Source organism: Raphanus sativus, chromosome 9 (assembly GCF_000801105.2).
Source record: "Raphanus sativus cultivar WK10039 chromosome 9, ASM80110v3, whole genome shotgun sequence".
In the NCBI taxonomy this organism is placed as follows: domain Eukaryota; kingdom Viridiplantae; phylum Streptophyta; class Magnoliopsida; order Brassicales; family Brassicaceae; genus Raphanus; species Raphanus sativus.
In genome coordinates, this window is record NC_079519.1 from 24,678,924 (window position 1) to 24,693,387 (window position 14,464).

General features: G+C 35.1%; 1 protein-coding gene across 1 annotated transcript; it reads right to left on the reverse strand.

Moving 5' to 3' along the window:
* Nucleotides 1–1,322: 1,322 nt before the first annotated feature.
* On the reverse strand, nucleotides 1,323–12,431 carry LOC108827159 (protein CHROMATIN REMODELING 5). Its single transcript, XM_056994329.1, has 31 exons — nucleotides 12,207–12,431; nucleotides 11,212–11,897; nucleotides 11,001–11,068; nucleotides 10,407–10,817; nucleotides 10,063–10,287; nucleotides 9,798–9,881; nucleotides 9,429–9,488; nucleotides 9,180–9,283; nucleotides 8,760–8,811; nucleotides 8,248–8,311; nucleotides 7,706–7,799; nucleotides 7,534–7,621; nucleotides 7,283–7,417; nucleotides 6,825–7,016; nucleotides 6,673–6,740; nucleotides 6,286–6,379; nucleotides 6,064–6,188; nucleotides 5,925–5,988; nucleotides 5,546–5,752; nucleotides 4,869–5,111; nucleotides 4,688–4,798; nucleotides 4,418–4,504; nucleotides 4,158–4,337; nucleotides 3,958–4,038; nucleotides 3,610–3,852; nucleotides 3,354–3,509; nucleotides 3,091–3,268; nucleotides 2,813–2,994; nucleotides 2,381–2,725; nucleotides 2,189–2,282; nucleotides 1,323–2,101 (listed from the first exon to the last, which is right to left on the reverse strand). The coding sequence occupies exons 2-31, from the start codon at nucleotides 11,864–11,866 to the stop codon at nucleotides 1,728–1,730; spliced, it is 5,064 nt and encodes a 1,687-aa protein (XP_056850309.1). The 5' UTR covers nucleotides 11,867–11,897; nucleotides 12,207–12,431; the 3' UTR covers nucleotides 1,323–1,727.
* Between the last annotated feature and the right edge of the window lie 2,033 nt (nucleotides 12,432–14,464).

Below are 14,464 nucleotides of genomic sequence, written 5' to 3' on the forward strand. Positions count from 1 at the left end.
ATTTAATTTGATAAAATAGTCTCTTAAATAAATGAAATACATAGTTAGACATAACATTTATCAATAGTTCATGTTTCTGTTTTAATAGAATAGATAAACCGGGTGTTAGTCCATTCGATGCAAAACCATTAGTTAAAAATAACTATATTCAATAAAATTAAAGTAACAACAATGTGAAATCAAATAAAAAAATGTTTGCAGGTTAAGCTATGGCGAAGATAAAGTTAACTTTCCACTGATCATGGATTTTAGCTCTGGCTAGTAAAAATTACATGTTTAGGGAAGAATCAAGACCAATTGATATGTTTAATTAAATGATTAGGCAAAAAATTTATATACTATTTGAGAAATAGTACAGCATTTGAGATACCACATGTGCCATCACGAAAATGATTTTTAGATTTTAGAAATTATGTTGGTTCATCTAAATATATACTATAGTTCTCATTAAATTAGTCAAAAAATTAATAAATTAGTCAAAAATAATTATTAGTGTATTCTTACAGTTTTTTTTCTTTTCTTAAACAAAAACTACAAAACTACCTAATATAATTAAGATATATATGATAGTTAATAATTTTGAATAGTAAAGATTTGATAATAATTTGGATATCCTCTTTCATTTTGTTTAATTTATATAATTAACATGAACTAAACAATCTTGAGTTTTAGGTGGTGTTATTCGATTAGTGATTTGTAATCCATCACATTTTAAAATTTTAAGTTCAAGAATTCTAAAATCTTTACAGTATACCTTGGATTTTAAGTTCACTCATTTATTCATAAGACTCCATAAGAAACGATTTAAAATCAATTGAAAATACAAAGAATTTTAAAATGCTTAAAAGTTGAATAACACTAGATTTTAAAAACTGAATTTAAATTATTCATTGAATAACACTAGATTTAAAAATATAATTTAAAATCATCATTCGAATAATAATAGATTGTGTTTAGATTTAAACTCTATTAAAATGCATTAACCAATAACACCCCCTTACTTTTGGGAGAAAGCTCAACAGAGGAATGATAATAAAAACCCGATGAAATAGGACTAGATAACAGATGCGCATTCAGTTTCAAAATTTGTCAGATTTCTTAACAAATGTCTCTATTTCACTGCTGATCACACCTGATCTCTCAAGTTTGTCGAACTTGCGTTTCTTATCATAAAGTTTATATGTATTATAGCATTACAGCCAATTAAACTTGAATATTGGGACATATTACATATTTGACAGAACTTGTTTACAAAGTTGAACTAATTGTTTTCTTCCGCAAAAGCGAAAGAGAAGGAAATACACAAAGAGATCATGGCGCAATTGCAACGAACTTTAGAAATTAAAATAAACAAAACTGGTAATATACAGTTTGATTTTGCTCTATTCCAAGGGTAATAACATATATAAAAGAAATAGAGTTCAGACTAACATCCACAGCTATTTCACCTAAGCAAAGCACTATGCATGAAGTACTATCCCTTGGCTCAATAACAAATTTGTGAGTTTCTCAGATATATATAATATTATGTAATCATTCCGCATCAGCTGGTCGGGTATGCCAATCTCCAATTTGAGCAACCAGAAAACCAAAGGTTGCTGCTGTGTTGGGAAAAAGAAATTGAATCTTCCGGGGGGTATCTATGTTTTTCGAACTACTGAGAATCCAGAGTTCACCGTCAGCTGCACGGAGCATACATATTGCATTGGTTAAGTACCAGAGTAAACTTATCTTGGCGGAAATCCAGCTTGGCGTGCCCGATGGCTTCTATCAGATGGTGGAGGGCCCAGTATTCCCAGTGAGTTAGAGCTGTTGCTTATCGGTGGTCGCTCAGATTGATGATGGACATCGTAATTTTCTGTTCTTTTTCTCCTTTTCCATGCTTCAAATTTTGCTGTGTCAATGCCCTTGTGAACTTGCGGAGGTCCTGGTGTTTTGAATCTTTGTTGCCTCCTACCGGCTGTTGAGCCATTTAGTTGCGATGGTCCAACCCCTTCTTCCTCCTCTCTCTCCTGCTTCAATTTGGAGTAGATCTGATTGAGTCGATCCCCTGATAGGTTTGAGAAGGTTGAAACATAGTTCCATAATCTCATTGTCATTCCTGCATATTTTTGATTGAGACTTATTAGATCTAAGCAAAGGTCTCTATTCCCACTATCATCTACACCAAGAGAGAGATGTTACTTACTATCTTGCTTATACGAATCCTCTTCGTGTTCTAAAACAACTTCATCTATTCTCCTCCCAAGGATTTGCAAATATCTCCGGATTTTGAAAAGCACCTATTTGTATGGAAATTTGAAGAGACAAATTATCAGACCAAGAAGCAGCACGACCAGAACTATAGACGATGGTAGAAAGAAAAAAAAATTAGTACAACCTTCTCCTTTGGCAGATCCGCACTAATTGTTTGCAATCTTTGTAGACGTTCAAGTGTTTTGATTTCACCAGCCAATACATCTTCACACCATTCCATCCATTTCTGCTCCTTAAACTGCTCGTACACTTCCTCATCATCAGACATTTCTCCCTCTTCCTTCACCAACGGCTCAGCGTTTTGGGTTCTCCGAGTTCCAACAACATCTTTTGTTGTTGTCAGATTGGCAGGACCAGATTTCCCTTTTCGGTCTCTTGCAGGTGCTTTCAATTGATTGATAACAACCTTTTTGGAATTTTTACGTGATGCTTTGGCATTTGTGTTTTTCCCTCCTGCTGCAGAAAGTTCCTGCGAAATGTCATTTGCAACGAACGTTATTAAGAAACAAAAAAAAAGTATCTCAAAAGAAATAAACTGTAAGCAAGTAACATCCACCATTTCCAGAAGTGCAGTAGCACGCTCCTTTAGGTTTGGAGCACGAGGTAAAAAAGTCTCATGGTGTTGAAGTTCAACAGGAGCAATCTTCTTTGCAAGTCCAAGGCTCTCATCTAATCTTATCTTCTCCCAGTTCCCAAAACCATGATAAAGTATTCCCAAAAGCAATCTCGCATCATCAACTGAGAGACACACCAAACATGTCAATAAGAAAAAAGATTTAGAATGGAAAAGTATAAGACAGGACAAAGTTATTGAATACGCTCTCTCCCACGTACTCTGATTCCAACCGCAACCCTTGGACCAATTTGAAGGTTTAAGGTACGACAGCACCCGGAATTGTGTAATTGGATCGTCATATCGACTAATACGCTTTGATAAGAGCTGGAGTCCTTCCACACGTTTCAATAGTTCGTTTGCTTTTACTGGCACACCAAAGAAATCCAACACAGGACCCTGCATTAAAATAGCAAACAGTAAATATTGGAGATATTATTTCGGTGGGAACCAAATAATGAGCCTTACAATTGAGATGTTTTACCTTTGATTCAAACTCTCCTGTTTCAACAGATTCCCGACAACCGTCAATTAAAGCATCAAATAGCTCAACTTGTGCTTCTTCCGGGGCTGCTTCAACAACACCACCCACCTCTTCCGCAATATATGCAATTTGATTATGGTTACCAAACTTCATCACCTTGAAGTACAATTGAATAATATGTCAAAACCATGGATTTATTTTCGGCTCAACAGTTCGAGGAGCCTTAAATGGATTCAGTAATATTTTTCTGACGTACAGTTCGATAAAATCGTTGTGCATCTCTCTTAGGGAGATTTCCATAGGACCAGCCTCTCACTTGAGCTGTAGCCCCCTCTAATATTGGAGTTGAGGGAACAAAATATTCAGCTTTTCTGCGCTTTTGACTTCTCTCTGGAGGTTCAGATCCTTTCTTTTTTCTTTTACTGGTCCTGTCAGGATTGATCCTCTCATAATCCACATAACTCTTCGTATTCCTAGCGGCCCGTGGTGCAAGAGCTTCCTGTACAAAAGATAATACAAACAGCGTTTATAATTAGACTTGAGTTTAAAAAAAAAATTATGACATAGGAAGGAGGTCATATATTATTGAAGAGAGAACTTTTACGTCAGCTGTGACCACAGATTCAGGTTTTATCCAACGACTCCAAAAAGACCCATCATCTTCAGCGTTACAAAAGTTAGCAACCTGAATGCACAGAAAAGTTAGCAGAGGAAGATATTATACAAACAAGCAATGGAAAAAAAAAAAGAAGATTCAAAAATTATGGCAAGACGGGAAAAAAGAGGAAAAACATATGAACTTGCCTTAAAAGCACCCAACAGTTCATGCTCTGATTCGCCAGCATCCTTTTCCTCTACTTGCTCTGCCCTCTCTAGGATTTCGTCAATATCCATACTTAAAAGCCGCTTTTTGCTTTCTTCTTCATTTTTATCCTCTTTAAAAAGTTCTTCCGCTCCAAATCTTAATATTGCAGAAAGCTCGTTCTAGAACAAAAACAGTGGTTATTTCTTATAGAAGTTAAACATCGAATAAAATCTGACAGAGATTCAAAAGCTTTCTTTACCTTGTCAAAGTTCGCTCCCTTTTTAGTTTCCCGCTTCTCCAGCCTACCCTCCGCATTTAGTTTTTGAATAACCAAATGATCAAGAACCTAAAGAAGCGCGGACCAAAATAGTTAGGACTAGATATTAAATATAAATCTTGTTTTAGAAGCGCTATCTCATCCCTAAGTAATTCATTTTCAAACATAGATTTTACAACACGAATAAGTGACAACGCAAATGAAGAGAATGAAAGACTAAGAATTTCATTGCTGCTGCTAAAACTAGTGTACCATTTTTCTCTTGGCGCGCTCTAGGATCTCTTCCTCAACACTTTTGCTCGTGACAAATCTATAAATGTTCACAACTTCTTGTTGTCCAATTCTGTGCGCTCGACTCATCGCCTGATATTATATTGGGATTCCATTATAAACCTATAGTGATAAGGAGCAATTAAAATCCAAAGGGAGATACCTGCAGATCATTCTGTGGATTCCAGTCAGAGTCAAATATAACGACTGTGTCAGCAGTAGCAAGATTGATACCCAGACCACCAGCTCGGGTAGAAAGAAGAAAGCAGAAGTCGTCACTAGCAGGAGCATTAAAATGATCCATTGCTTGCGCACGAAGTTCTGCCTTGGTACTACCATCCAGTCTCTGGAACTGGAAACCTCTAAGAGAGAGGTATTCTGCCAGGATATCTAACATTCTTACCATCTGTGAAGCAAACAAGCATCATGATTAATTCATAAAGTTCCAAACATCGACAACACGAGATAATTAAAAAGGGCTCCTAAGTTTAAAGGATTTCCAGCCTTTTCATAAATAAAATATAACTGTCGACAAGGCAAAGTTCTATAAAAATATTTGTAATACGTAACATACATGTCAAAAATAAAAGAAATTAGTTTTGCAACTACAAGAAATAGCAAGAGAGTAATGGAATATCATTTAGTATTCTTTTCAATAAACCCAAATCTACTGTAAAGAATAAATGTCATCAACTGCACCTGCGGGAAAATAAGCACACGCTACTTAATCTAAAACACGCAAACAAAGGAACAGCACAAGAATATTGGATATGATAAATCACACATTCATGCAAATAGACTGTAAACCACTAGGAAAAAGAAAAGCCACTGAACCCACACCTGGGAAAAAATAAGCACGCGATGCTTAGTCTCACGCAGTCTAACCAGCAGCTTATCTAGGATAACCAGCTTTCCACTGCTTAGGATAATCTTATCCAGTTTAGTGTTATCATTAATGTCACCACCATATCCATGGTCTGCACTTTCAAATAGGAAAGGATGATTGCAGCACTTCTTCAACTCCACCACAATGTTTAAAAGTGAAACCTGTTGATGGTAAATAAGAGGTCGTTAGCTGATATTTATAATACCTGCAGATTAAAAAACAAAGCTGGGTGCAAATTTAAGAGATCCACCTAATTTCCAGTGGGCATTAAAAGAGAATAACTATTTCATAACTATGAACATGTGAGTCTGGGTGCATCATAAAGTCGCGTACCTGATTACCGCGCACCCCTTTATTTAAATCATGGAAGTTGCGCTCCAGTATCCACTTGTAGTACCTAAAACAGAACAACGGAATTATAAGCATAAATAAAGGTACCGAGTCAACATAACTTGGCTGGAGTTATGCTTACTGTTTCTGAAGAGGGGACATCTCAACTCTTAGAATACGCTCAATTTTTGGAGGCAAAGACTTTTCCACATCCTTTATCACTCGTCGTAGAATATGAGGTCTCAATTCTAAATGGAGATTGGCGAGCTAAAATCGAAAGAACTATAAGCTAGTGGACGACTGCATAATAGCTAAACTATATTTTATCAAGACAGCATGCGATTATGCAATGGGTAAAGCTTACCTCAGATTCATTAAATGAGCTAAGGTTCTTGTAGTTTTGAACAAACTCATCCTTATTCTTGAACTTGGCAGGATCAAGGAAGTGGAGCAGAGCCCTGCAAAAACAGAAATGCCATTTATCAAAAGAGCGGAGTACAATGGCACAAAAGTAGAATAAACTGTGTTAGCAGTGAATCATTATGTGTCATAACACTAAGAAAATCCAATATAAGCTTGTTAGAGACAGTAGAAACGCATCATCAGAATTCTCAAGATCATAGCTTGCATCAAACAAGGGTGGATTAACAACATAGAATAAACAAATCAACACTGCCGAAGGTTATAAACAAAGACCGTTAATTTCTCGAGAGTTATAGGATTACTATAAAAACAAGGAGAGAAAGCATACCACAGTTCTTCGACACTATTCTGTAGTGGAGTACCAGTAATAAGCAATTTATTCTTCGTGCTAAATTCCTGCAGATAAAATGCACTAACCATTCTGAACAACCAAAAAAGGAATCTTTAAAATAGATAAAGGTTATTGGATAAGTAACATACCAAAAGGGCCGTGTACAGCTGTGCCTCGCTATTTTTCAGTCTATGTGCTTCATCCACCATCAAGTAAATCCACTTAATCTTGGAGAGAACAGCTTTATCCTTAAGAACTACCTCATAGGTGGTCAACAGAGCATTGAATTTTATGGGCCGGCCAACTTTCTTTTCATTGTAAAATTCGTATTGCTGACAAACCTGAAGCCAGAAGATTACACAAATCAATATTCAATAACAAAGAGGGAGAGAGGAGTTAAGATGTCGTAAGAAGTTATTGTTTTACTCAAACTTGGGGGAAACAGAAAATCAAATCAAAATGAAAACAACAGAAAAAGCACATGTTGAATTTAGATAGAATAATGTTGAGTAGGCCCGAAAATAAAAGAATTAGATAGACAATGGAAAAACCAGACGACTGTTAACACCCTTTTAGAAGATATATACTCATTTCATTAGTTTCTCACCTCTCGACTCGCCCGGGTGCCAACATATACTATTATATTCATGTCAGGAAGCCACTTTCTGAATTCTTTAGCCCAATTAGCTAAGGTTGACAAAGGCACAACGACAAGAAAGGGACCTGGTATTTGTTGGGTATTCTGCGAATAAATAAATAGATAAATAGAGAAATGTTAACTCATGAAGAGTAGGATGCTGAGAACAAGATTCTCAACTAATGAGCAAACGTGAGTGCTCACTTGAAAAGAATTCTAACCTGTAAAAACCCAAGCATTGAAACGGACTGAACAGTCTTACCAAGACCCATTTCGTCAGCCAAAATGACATTAGTGTCATTAAGCCAGCTGGAAAATGAAAGGAAGCGAACCATTAGACCAGCAGACAAGTAAAGCATGATTGGCAATTATGAAATGAGATAAGAAACACACCTGTTGACGAGAAAATTCAAACCCTGCAGCTGGTAGTCCCGTAGCGTACCTCCGCTTAGCCACTCAGGCTGCTCCTCAAGCTTCCGCAGACTTGCTAGAACAGTAACCATTACAAAGTATTAGATAAAAGTTATGTTTACCTTCCCTATAATCCCAGATATAAAGGTGGAGAGAAAATACAACTTTGCAACCGCAGAAAACTACGACAATCAACATAAACATACCAAAGTTTTCACAATTTTTCTACTACACGGTATTGCTCTCATTCATGAGCAGCTTAGAATAAAATAAAAAAACAATCATGTGAACCACAGAAGAAAGCATCATGAAAAATTCTTCTTTTGTGAATTAGTAAAGCCTTTTATCAAAATTACATTAGCATCTTGTTCAAATTCCAGAGGCAACAAATGAAGAAACCAAACAGGCAAGAACCAGTTTACAAGGTAAAAAGCAGTTTCTCCAATATAAACAACTCTTCTATGATTTCCATAATATGGGAAATAGAAAAGAAAAATATAAATACTACTTTTTACGTAACAGACCTTTCCCTTTTGTACGCTGCTGTTCCACCATTTTTCCTTGCACTGCAATTGAAACTTCACGAGCCTGAATCAAAGAGAGAAAATGAATTCTCAAGCATTAGAGCAACCTGGATTCTTTTATGGACCTGATTTTGCAGAAATGGACCTATGCAGGGTAGACAAGGGATAGACAAAGTATAACAGACAACTTCAATAAGCAGAACGCTAAGAATTCTTTAGGCTGGCTAAAAAGGTTCATATTTTATAAGCATGAGTTTTTCCTTGTATAATTTTCTTGTGAATAAGAGAAGATGTAAACTGCATATGTCGAATAACTAACAGCTATCACCTTATAACTACAGAATTTGAATATGTCCGTCATATTACTACTACAACGAACGAGAAAAGAAACTAACAGCCATCACCTTATAACTACAGAATTTGAATATGTCCGTCATAGTTGGACAAAGAATTGCAAAATAAAAGCCAAAATTGAAAAGTTAAAGCAGATTCTGAACCTAAAAATGTCTTACCTTGAACTCATCAATAGCAGCCTGTGCAAATGCTATATCGACATCCTTCTCCCTATATAAACACCAAAAGAGAATTGATAGTTGAGGAGATAGAAGGATACGCAATTAGAAGTTCATAAAAAGATCTTAATATATGAAACAAAACTAAATCCATATAACCAAAAAAGAAAAAAGGGAAAAAAGAAACAAGATGCATAGTGTTAAGAGACTGAAACTGCAGCGGAAAAGGCTTCCCAAGTTATGAAAGTCTTTACTTGCGCATCAAAAGAGGAAACAAATCATTTCACAACTACTCATTTTTCTTGAAATGTCAAGGAATATCAAAAAAAAACACGACATTCACATTTCCTTTCATTAAAAAATTAACGACAACAAAAAGGTTGTGGAAACTTATTCCAAAGATAGATGAAAAAAATATACCAAGTAGCTTCAGCATAAGAAAGCCCTTGCCACTTTACAAGATACTCTGGCACCACGTCACCTAAATCATCTTTGCTGATTCGATCTGCAATTATTCTTTCTACCTAAATAACAGAAACCAAATTAGCTCACATGAGGAATACTAACATAAAATGCAAAAAAAACGATAGATGCAAACAAAGGGGGAGGAGATGTAAATGAGATTGCAAATTTGACGTACTGAATAAAACTGTACTGAATAAAACTAACCTGACAATTCTGCTTAATGATGTCCAGATCCATTTCTTTGCTCACATCATTGACCTCAATCTAAAAGGTTGAAAAAAAATAAGAATTTCAGATATTAGATATACCATGACAACGTTACTGACATATATATATATATATATATAATATATATATATATATATATATATATAAATATATATATGTGGCAGCACATGTCTAATACGATGGTGCCTATATATAAACAAAAAGTTAACATGGTACACATGTTTTAACAAGAAAAAATAAGAAATAGAACCATGATATGGACCATCAGTGTTATCTTATAGAACAATCCCTTGTAAATATAAGGATAAAATAACTCAAAAAATGTTGCCGCCATTCAAACATTACCTCCTCTCGTGAGAGTACTGTCCTGTACCTAATCTCCTCTGACACTTTCTTTGTGTAGTTAAGTACCTTCTTGAAGCCACTAAGCTGCAGGAACACAGCATACACAACGAAACAATGATTTAGAAAAGAAATCAACATCATCACAAATACAATTTTTCAAACCAGTCTACACAGCAGATACTCCTAGCTGTAAAGGTGGAGGGAAACATCGTGGGTATAATACATTGAACAAAAATATTTCAAAAAGAAGGTCATTCGGACATACATTCTGGAGATCGCTCAATGACTTCCACTGACAATGCAAGTGTGATTGACCTTTCCATTTTATTAGGAATTCCATTTCATTCCAATCTGGTTGACTATCAAAAAGTTGGCTTAGTAGGACGGGAACTGTTAATTTTTTATCCGTGTGAGCATCTCCGCTCATGCCCTTTGGCTGATGCCAAAGCACTTTTTCAATGGCATCACAATCCTCTTCTTCAATGTCATCCTAACAAATATATATCGAAGACAAGGAACATAGAGGATGTGAATCTTCAAAATCCGGGCTTCGCTTCAAAAGGGCTCTAGTCAAGTATCTAACCTTGAAATGAAACAACTAATTCATACCTTTTGGGTTTTTCGATTTTTCCCATCATCTATTTCTTCACTGTCCTCGCTCTCCACATAAGACACTTTACGAACTGATCTGGTGGAGCTCCGAACTTCACTACTCTGTCTTGTAGACCTTTCATTGTTTTTCCCTAGAGCTGTACCTCTTCTGGGCATGCTTCTAAAACCCTCGTCAATGTCATTGTCAGAATCATCCTCTGAGAAGTCCTCTTGATATGATGGTTTCCTCTTTTGACGACTAGAAGCCTGGGCTGGTTTCCTATCGAGTCCAGAGCTTAACTTCCGGAAACCTTTACCTTGTTGCCTAACCTTAGGCTTTTTTGTGTCGTAGTCATCCTCGGAATCGGGAAGATCGAAATCATCATCACTGTCAGGATCTTCATCAGAAACGTCCCAATCTTGGTCATGCTAAAAGCAAACAACCACTTAGTTTAGAAGAAATCTCATCAAAATTACGCTAGAACACAACACTTTACTATAATGAAGCGTTCTCGTTTCAAACAGTAAACCTAGTAAAGAAAACGCCTCAGAAAGTATCTACGTCATTGTGAAAAAACTGTATCCCAACACAAGAACTGTAAGAAGTTAAACCTTCTTCCTTGCATCACCACCAGGAGCAGCATCATAGGGCTCAAAGTCAGCGTCTTCAGGGTCATCCTCTGATGAAGAATAAGATCACAATGTTACTGAAGCTCAAACTAAGTATTTGGCATGAGAAGTGTTCACAGAAAAAGTGAAAAACTCTAATTAAACAATGCAGTGAATCTATAAAGGAAAAAAGAAAAAAATTAAAAGAGTTTACCATCTTCCTCCTCTTCATAGTCGATATCAGCATCACCGTTGTCGTCATCATTACCATCACCGTAGTGAATATTTTTCTGAATTGCTCTAGAGGTCCTCGACTTGCTACCGATAGAAGATCCCGTCTTGGGCAGTGATCTAGAATTCGTAGCATTGCCATACACTTTGTACTGCGCATGGTCACTTTGATTATCCTCATCTTGTTCGTAATATTCATCAGAAAGCATCTCCTCAGCTGGAATATCAGCTTGACCACTCTGCTGCTGCTGCTTGTTCATTGCTTTATCCTCCTCCTCGTTTTCATTTTCAGAATCAAAGTTTTGGCTGTTGGATAGATAATCAGAGCCGTCTCTCTGCCCAATAGGCAGACAGTCTTTCCAAAAGGTGGAACCCCACTTCCCAGAAACACCCATTCTCCTCCCCGGAGGAAGAGGTACCTTATCCGTCGTCGTCGTCCCTGGATGCCTAATACTAGATCCTGGCTCTGCTTCAGTTGGATACTGCATGTCCAAGTTCATGTCGAAACCTCTTTCAGTGTAAGTAGCATCATCCATACCTTGTTGATGATGTAAAGTAGGAGGAGGGTTGTCCTCATTTTCGTCAAGAACACTAGGTGATACTACAGTATCGTTTGAGTAGTTCCTAAAGAAAGCCATCTTCTCTCACATGAAAGCAATCAATAATGCTCTGAAACAACAAAGAAAGAAGATTGAATTATTAAAGCTGCCACTTAACAGTAAGTTTATCATTGTCATAAGCAAAGCGAAGCAAAGCTTCATCGTGAGTGAGATGAAATGGGGGTTTGTGAATTCAAGCAGATCTTGTTCAATTGGGGCAAAACAATTAATTAGCAATCAATCAGGAGATTCATATTCAAGCAGAGATCGAAAGTTCAATTGTAAGGAACCCTAGATATATCGGGAAGGAGCAAAACAAAAGGTATAATAATCTAATCGGAAACGTTTCAGAAAACAAGGAGGCGGAGAGGAATCTCACCGGGGGGATATAATCTAATCGGAAAAGAGGAGGTGAGGGAGCTTTTATCCGAGGCTCGGTAGATCGTGTCTCGTCCCGTTGATTGGGAGAAAGACGATCGCCGGTTACCGAGTTATTGGATGGCGAAGAAGGGAAGGGGATTGATTTTTTAGTGAGAGAAAGCGTGCAGATAGAGAGAGAGAGATTGGGGGATTTTACCGGATGGATGGATGCTAATTGTGTTTTTCGTTTTGGTATATTATGAGACGGACCCCTAATCAATCATCCCTTATATTTGGACTTTGGTCTCTTTTTTCCCACGGGTCGACAATGATATTATTTTAGGGTTACTCCATTTTCTGCAGCTTAACCCCAGTTTTCATACTGAACCGAACCGAACCGAACCGATTTTTGGTCTTTTTTTCTTTTTGGTTTGTTTGTTCAAATCCCCTATACATTATTTCAGTTAAAAAATGACATGTTTTACAAAAAAATATGACATGAAATTAACTTAGTTATGACATGTACAATTTTCCTTATAAACTTTATAGTTTTTGGTAAGGTTTTTTAAAAATTTGGCAATGACTATTAATTTATATATTATCATTAATTTCTATATAAATATTTATTTTTGGAAAAATTATGAAAATATATTAATAACTCATATATTATTTTTAATAGTACAAAATTATAAATATATTCTTTTTAATATTATAAATTTAAGAAATATTATTTAGTTTTATATTTTCAAAATTATATATCTAACAAAATTTCTCTTAATTTTATAAAATTTGATTTAATATATTTTAACCAAAATAAAAAATATTTCCAAGATTATAATTTTAAATATATACATAAATACTATTAAATATAAATTTAAATAAAAATTTATTTATTTTATCTTAACTTTTTACATATAATTAAAATTTTAAAAAATGTTTTAAATATAATCTAAATTTCAAAACTTTTATTCTTGCACATGGTGTAGGAAAGCACCTAGTTATAGATTGATTGATCAATAATATTTTCAAATCATTTCGAATAATGGTTAACCAAATCAGAGATTAAGTGTTAAGTTTATTTTCAGCGTTAAATTTAACAATAGGCAAAAACATTTAAGATGAATCCATATCTATACATGTTTAGTTCATGGATCGGGAATCTCTTTAATACCCTAACATGACAAGAAAACTACTCAGAATAGAGAAAAGAAAACACATCAATACACGATGAAAAAGAAAACATGATGCAATGTAAAATTGTAAGAGGGTTCAAAAATATTATGTCTGTATGTAGAGCTGAATGTAGTGTTTGGCATTATGCAAGCAGTTATGGAGACATCATTGTTCCCCAAAGTGATCAACAACCCATATAAACCTTATGCTTGCAAAGATATGCATGAGACTAAAGTAAGTTGGCCTAAAGGGTTCCGGCTATAACTGCTACTATCCATATTTAACTTGTGGTGAGAGAGAATATTTACCATGTTAGAATTTCCGGCTAAGAGATAAAACCATTTTTTATTTTACCAAAAAAAAAATATATATGTATGGTTGATAGTTCTTGACGTTTGGAAAGGAATCAGAGAGAGGTAATCAGCTTTTAGGTGTTCGTAATTCTTCTACGTCTATCTTCTCTTCTTTAAGATTTTGAAGCGCTAATTTGGGGAATGTTACATCATTCAAAATTTGGCACTAATAGCTCAGAAATGATTTCTCTGACATGACAATTTGAACATTGGCATAGTTTTCAGCAGGAATAGACGAGTTGGCAAGACAAAGTGAATGCATTCAATCCTTCAACTTGACATGTATTTCTCATGCATGCAGTATGCAACAGCCGATCTATTAGCTAAGAATACTAGATTTTATCGTTGATTTTTGTTTTTGTTTTTGTTTTTATTTTTTGTTCTCCGGTTTGAGTATTAGAATGATTTTTAATGTTAAACTAAGTTTTGATCCATCTTTTCAAATGATGGGTATATTTTTGTTTAAATTTTAGAAAGTAGTTATCTAAAAATGGTTATTTAAATATAGTTTTAAAATAATTAATTGGACTGAACAAATATCAATTGGTCATGATTCTAATTTAATAAAATATGCTTTTCGATTTTGGAAAATTTAATGATTTTTTTAATGTTCAATGGTTTTGAGGAAAATGGAAACTAAAACAATGTGTTGAGTTATCTGTTTTTTTTTGTTTTAGCAAATCTAAAATATATTTTGATTATAAATCATATATAGTACTATTTCAAAATAAGTAAGTATAGTAATATAATA

Coding starts and splice junctions, on each gene's coding strand:
- LOC108827159 (XM_056994329.1), bottom strand. CDS start 11,866: ATGGCTTTCTTTAGGAACTACTCAAACGATACTGTAGTATCACCTAGT. Junction 6,189..6,285: donor GCTCATTTAATGAATCTGAG/GTAAGCTTTACC, acceptor TTTCGATTTTAG/CTCGCCAATCTCCATTTAGA. Junction 4,338..4,417: donor AGGGAGCGAACTTTGACAAG/GTAAAGAAAGCT, acceptor TTTTTGTTCTAG/AACGAGCTTTCTGCAATATT.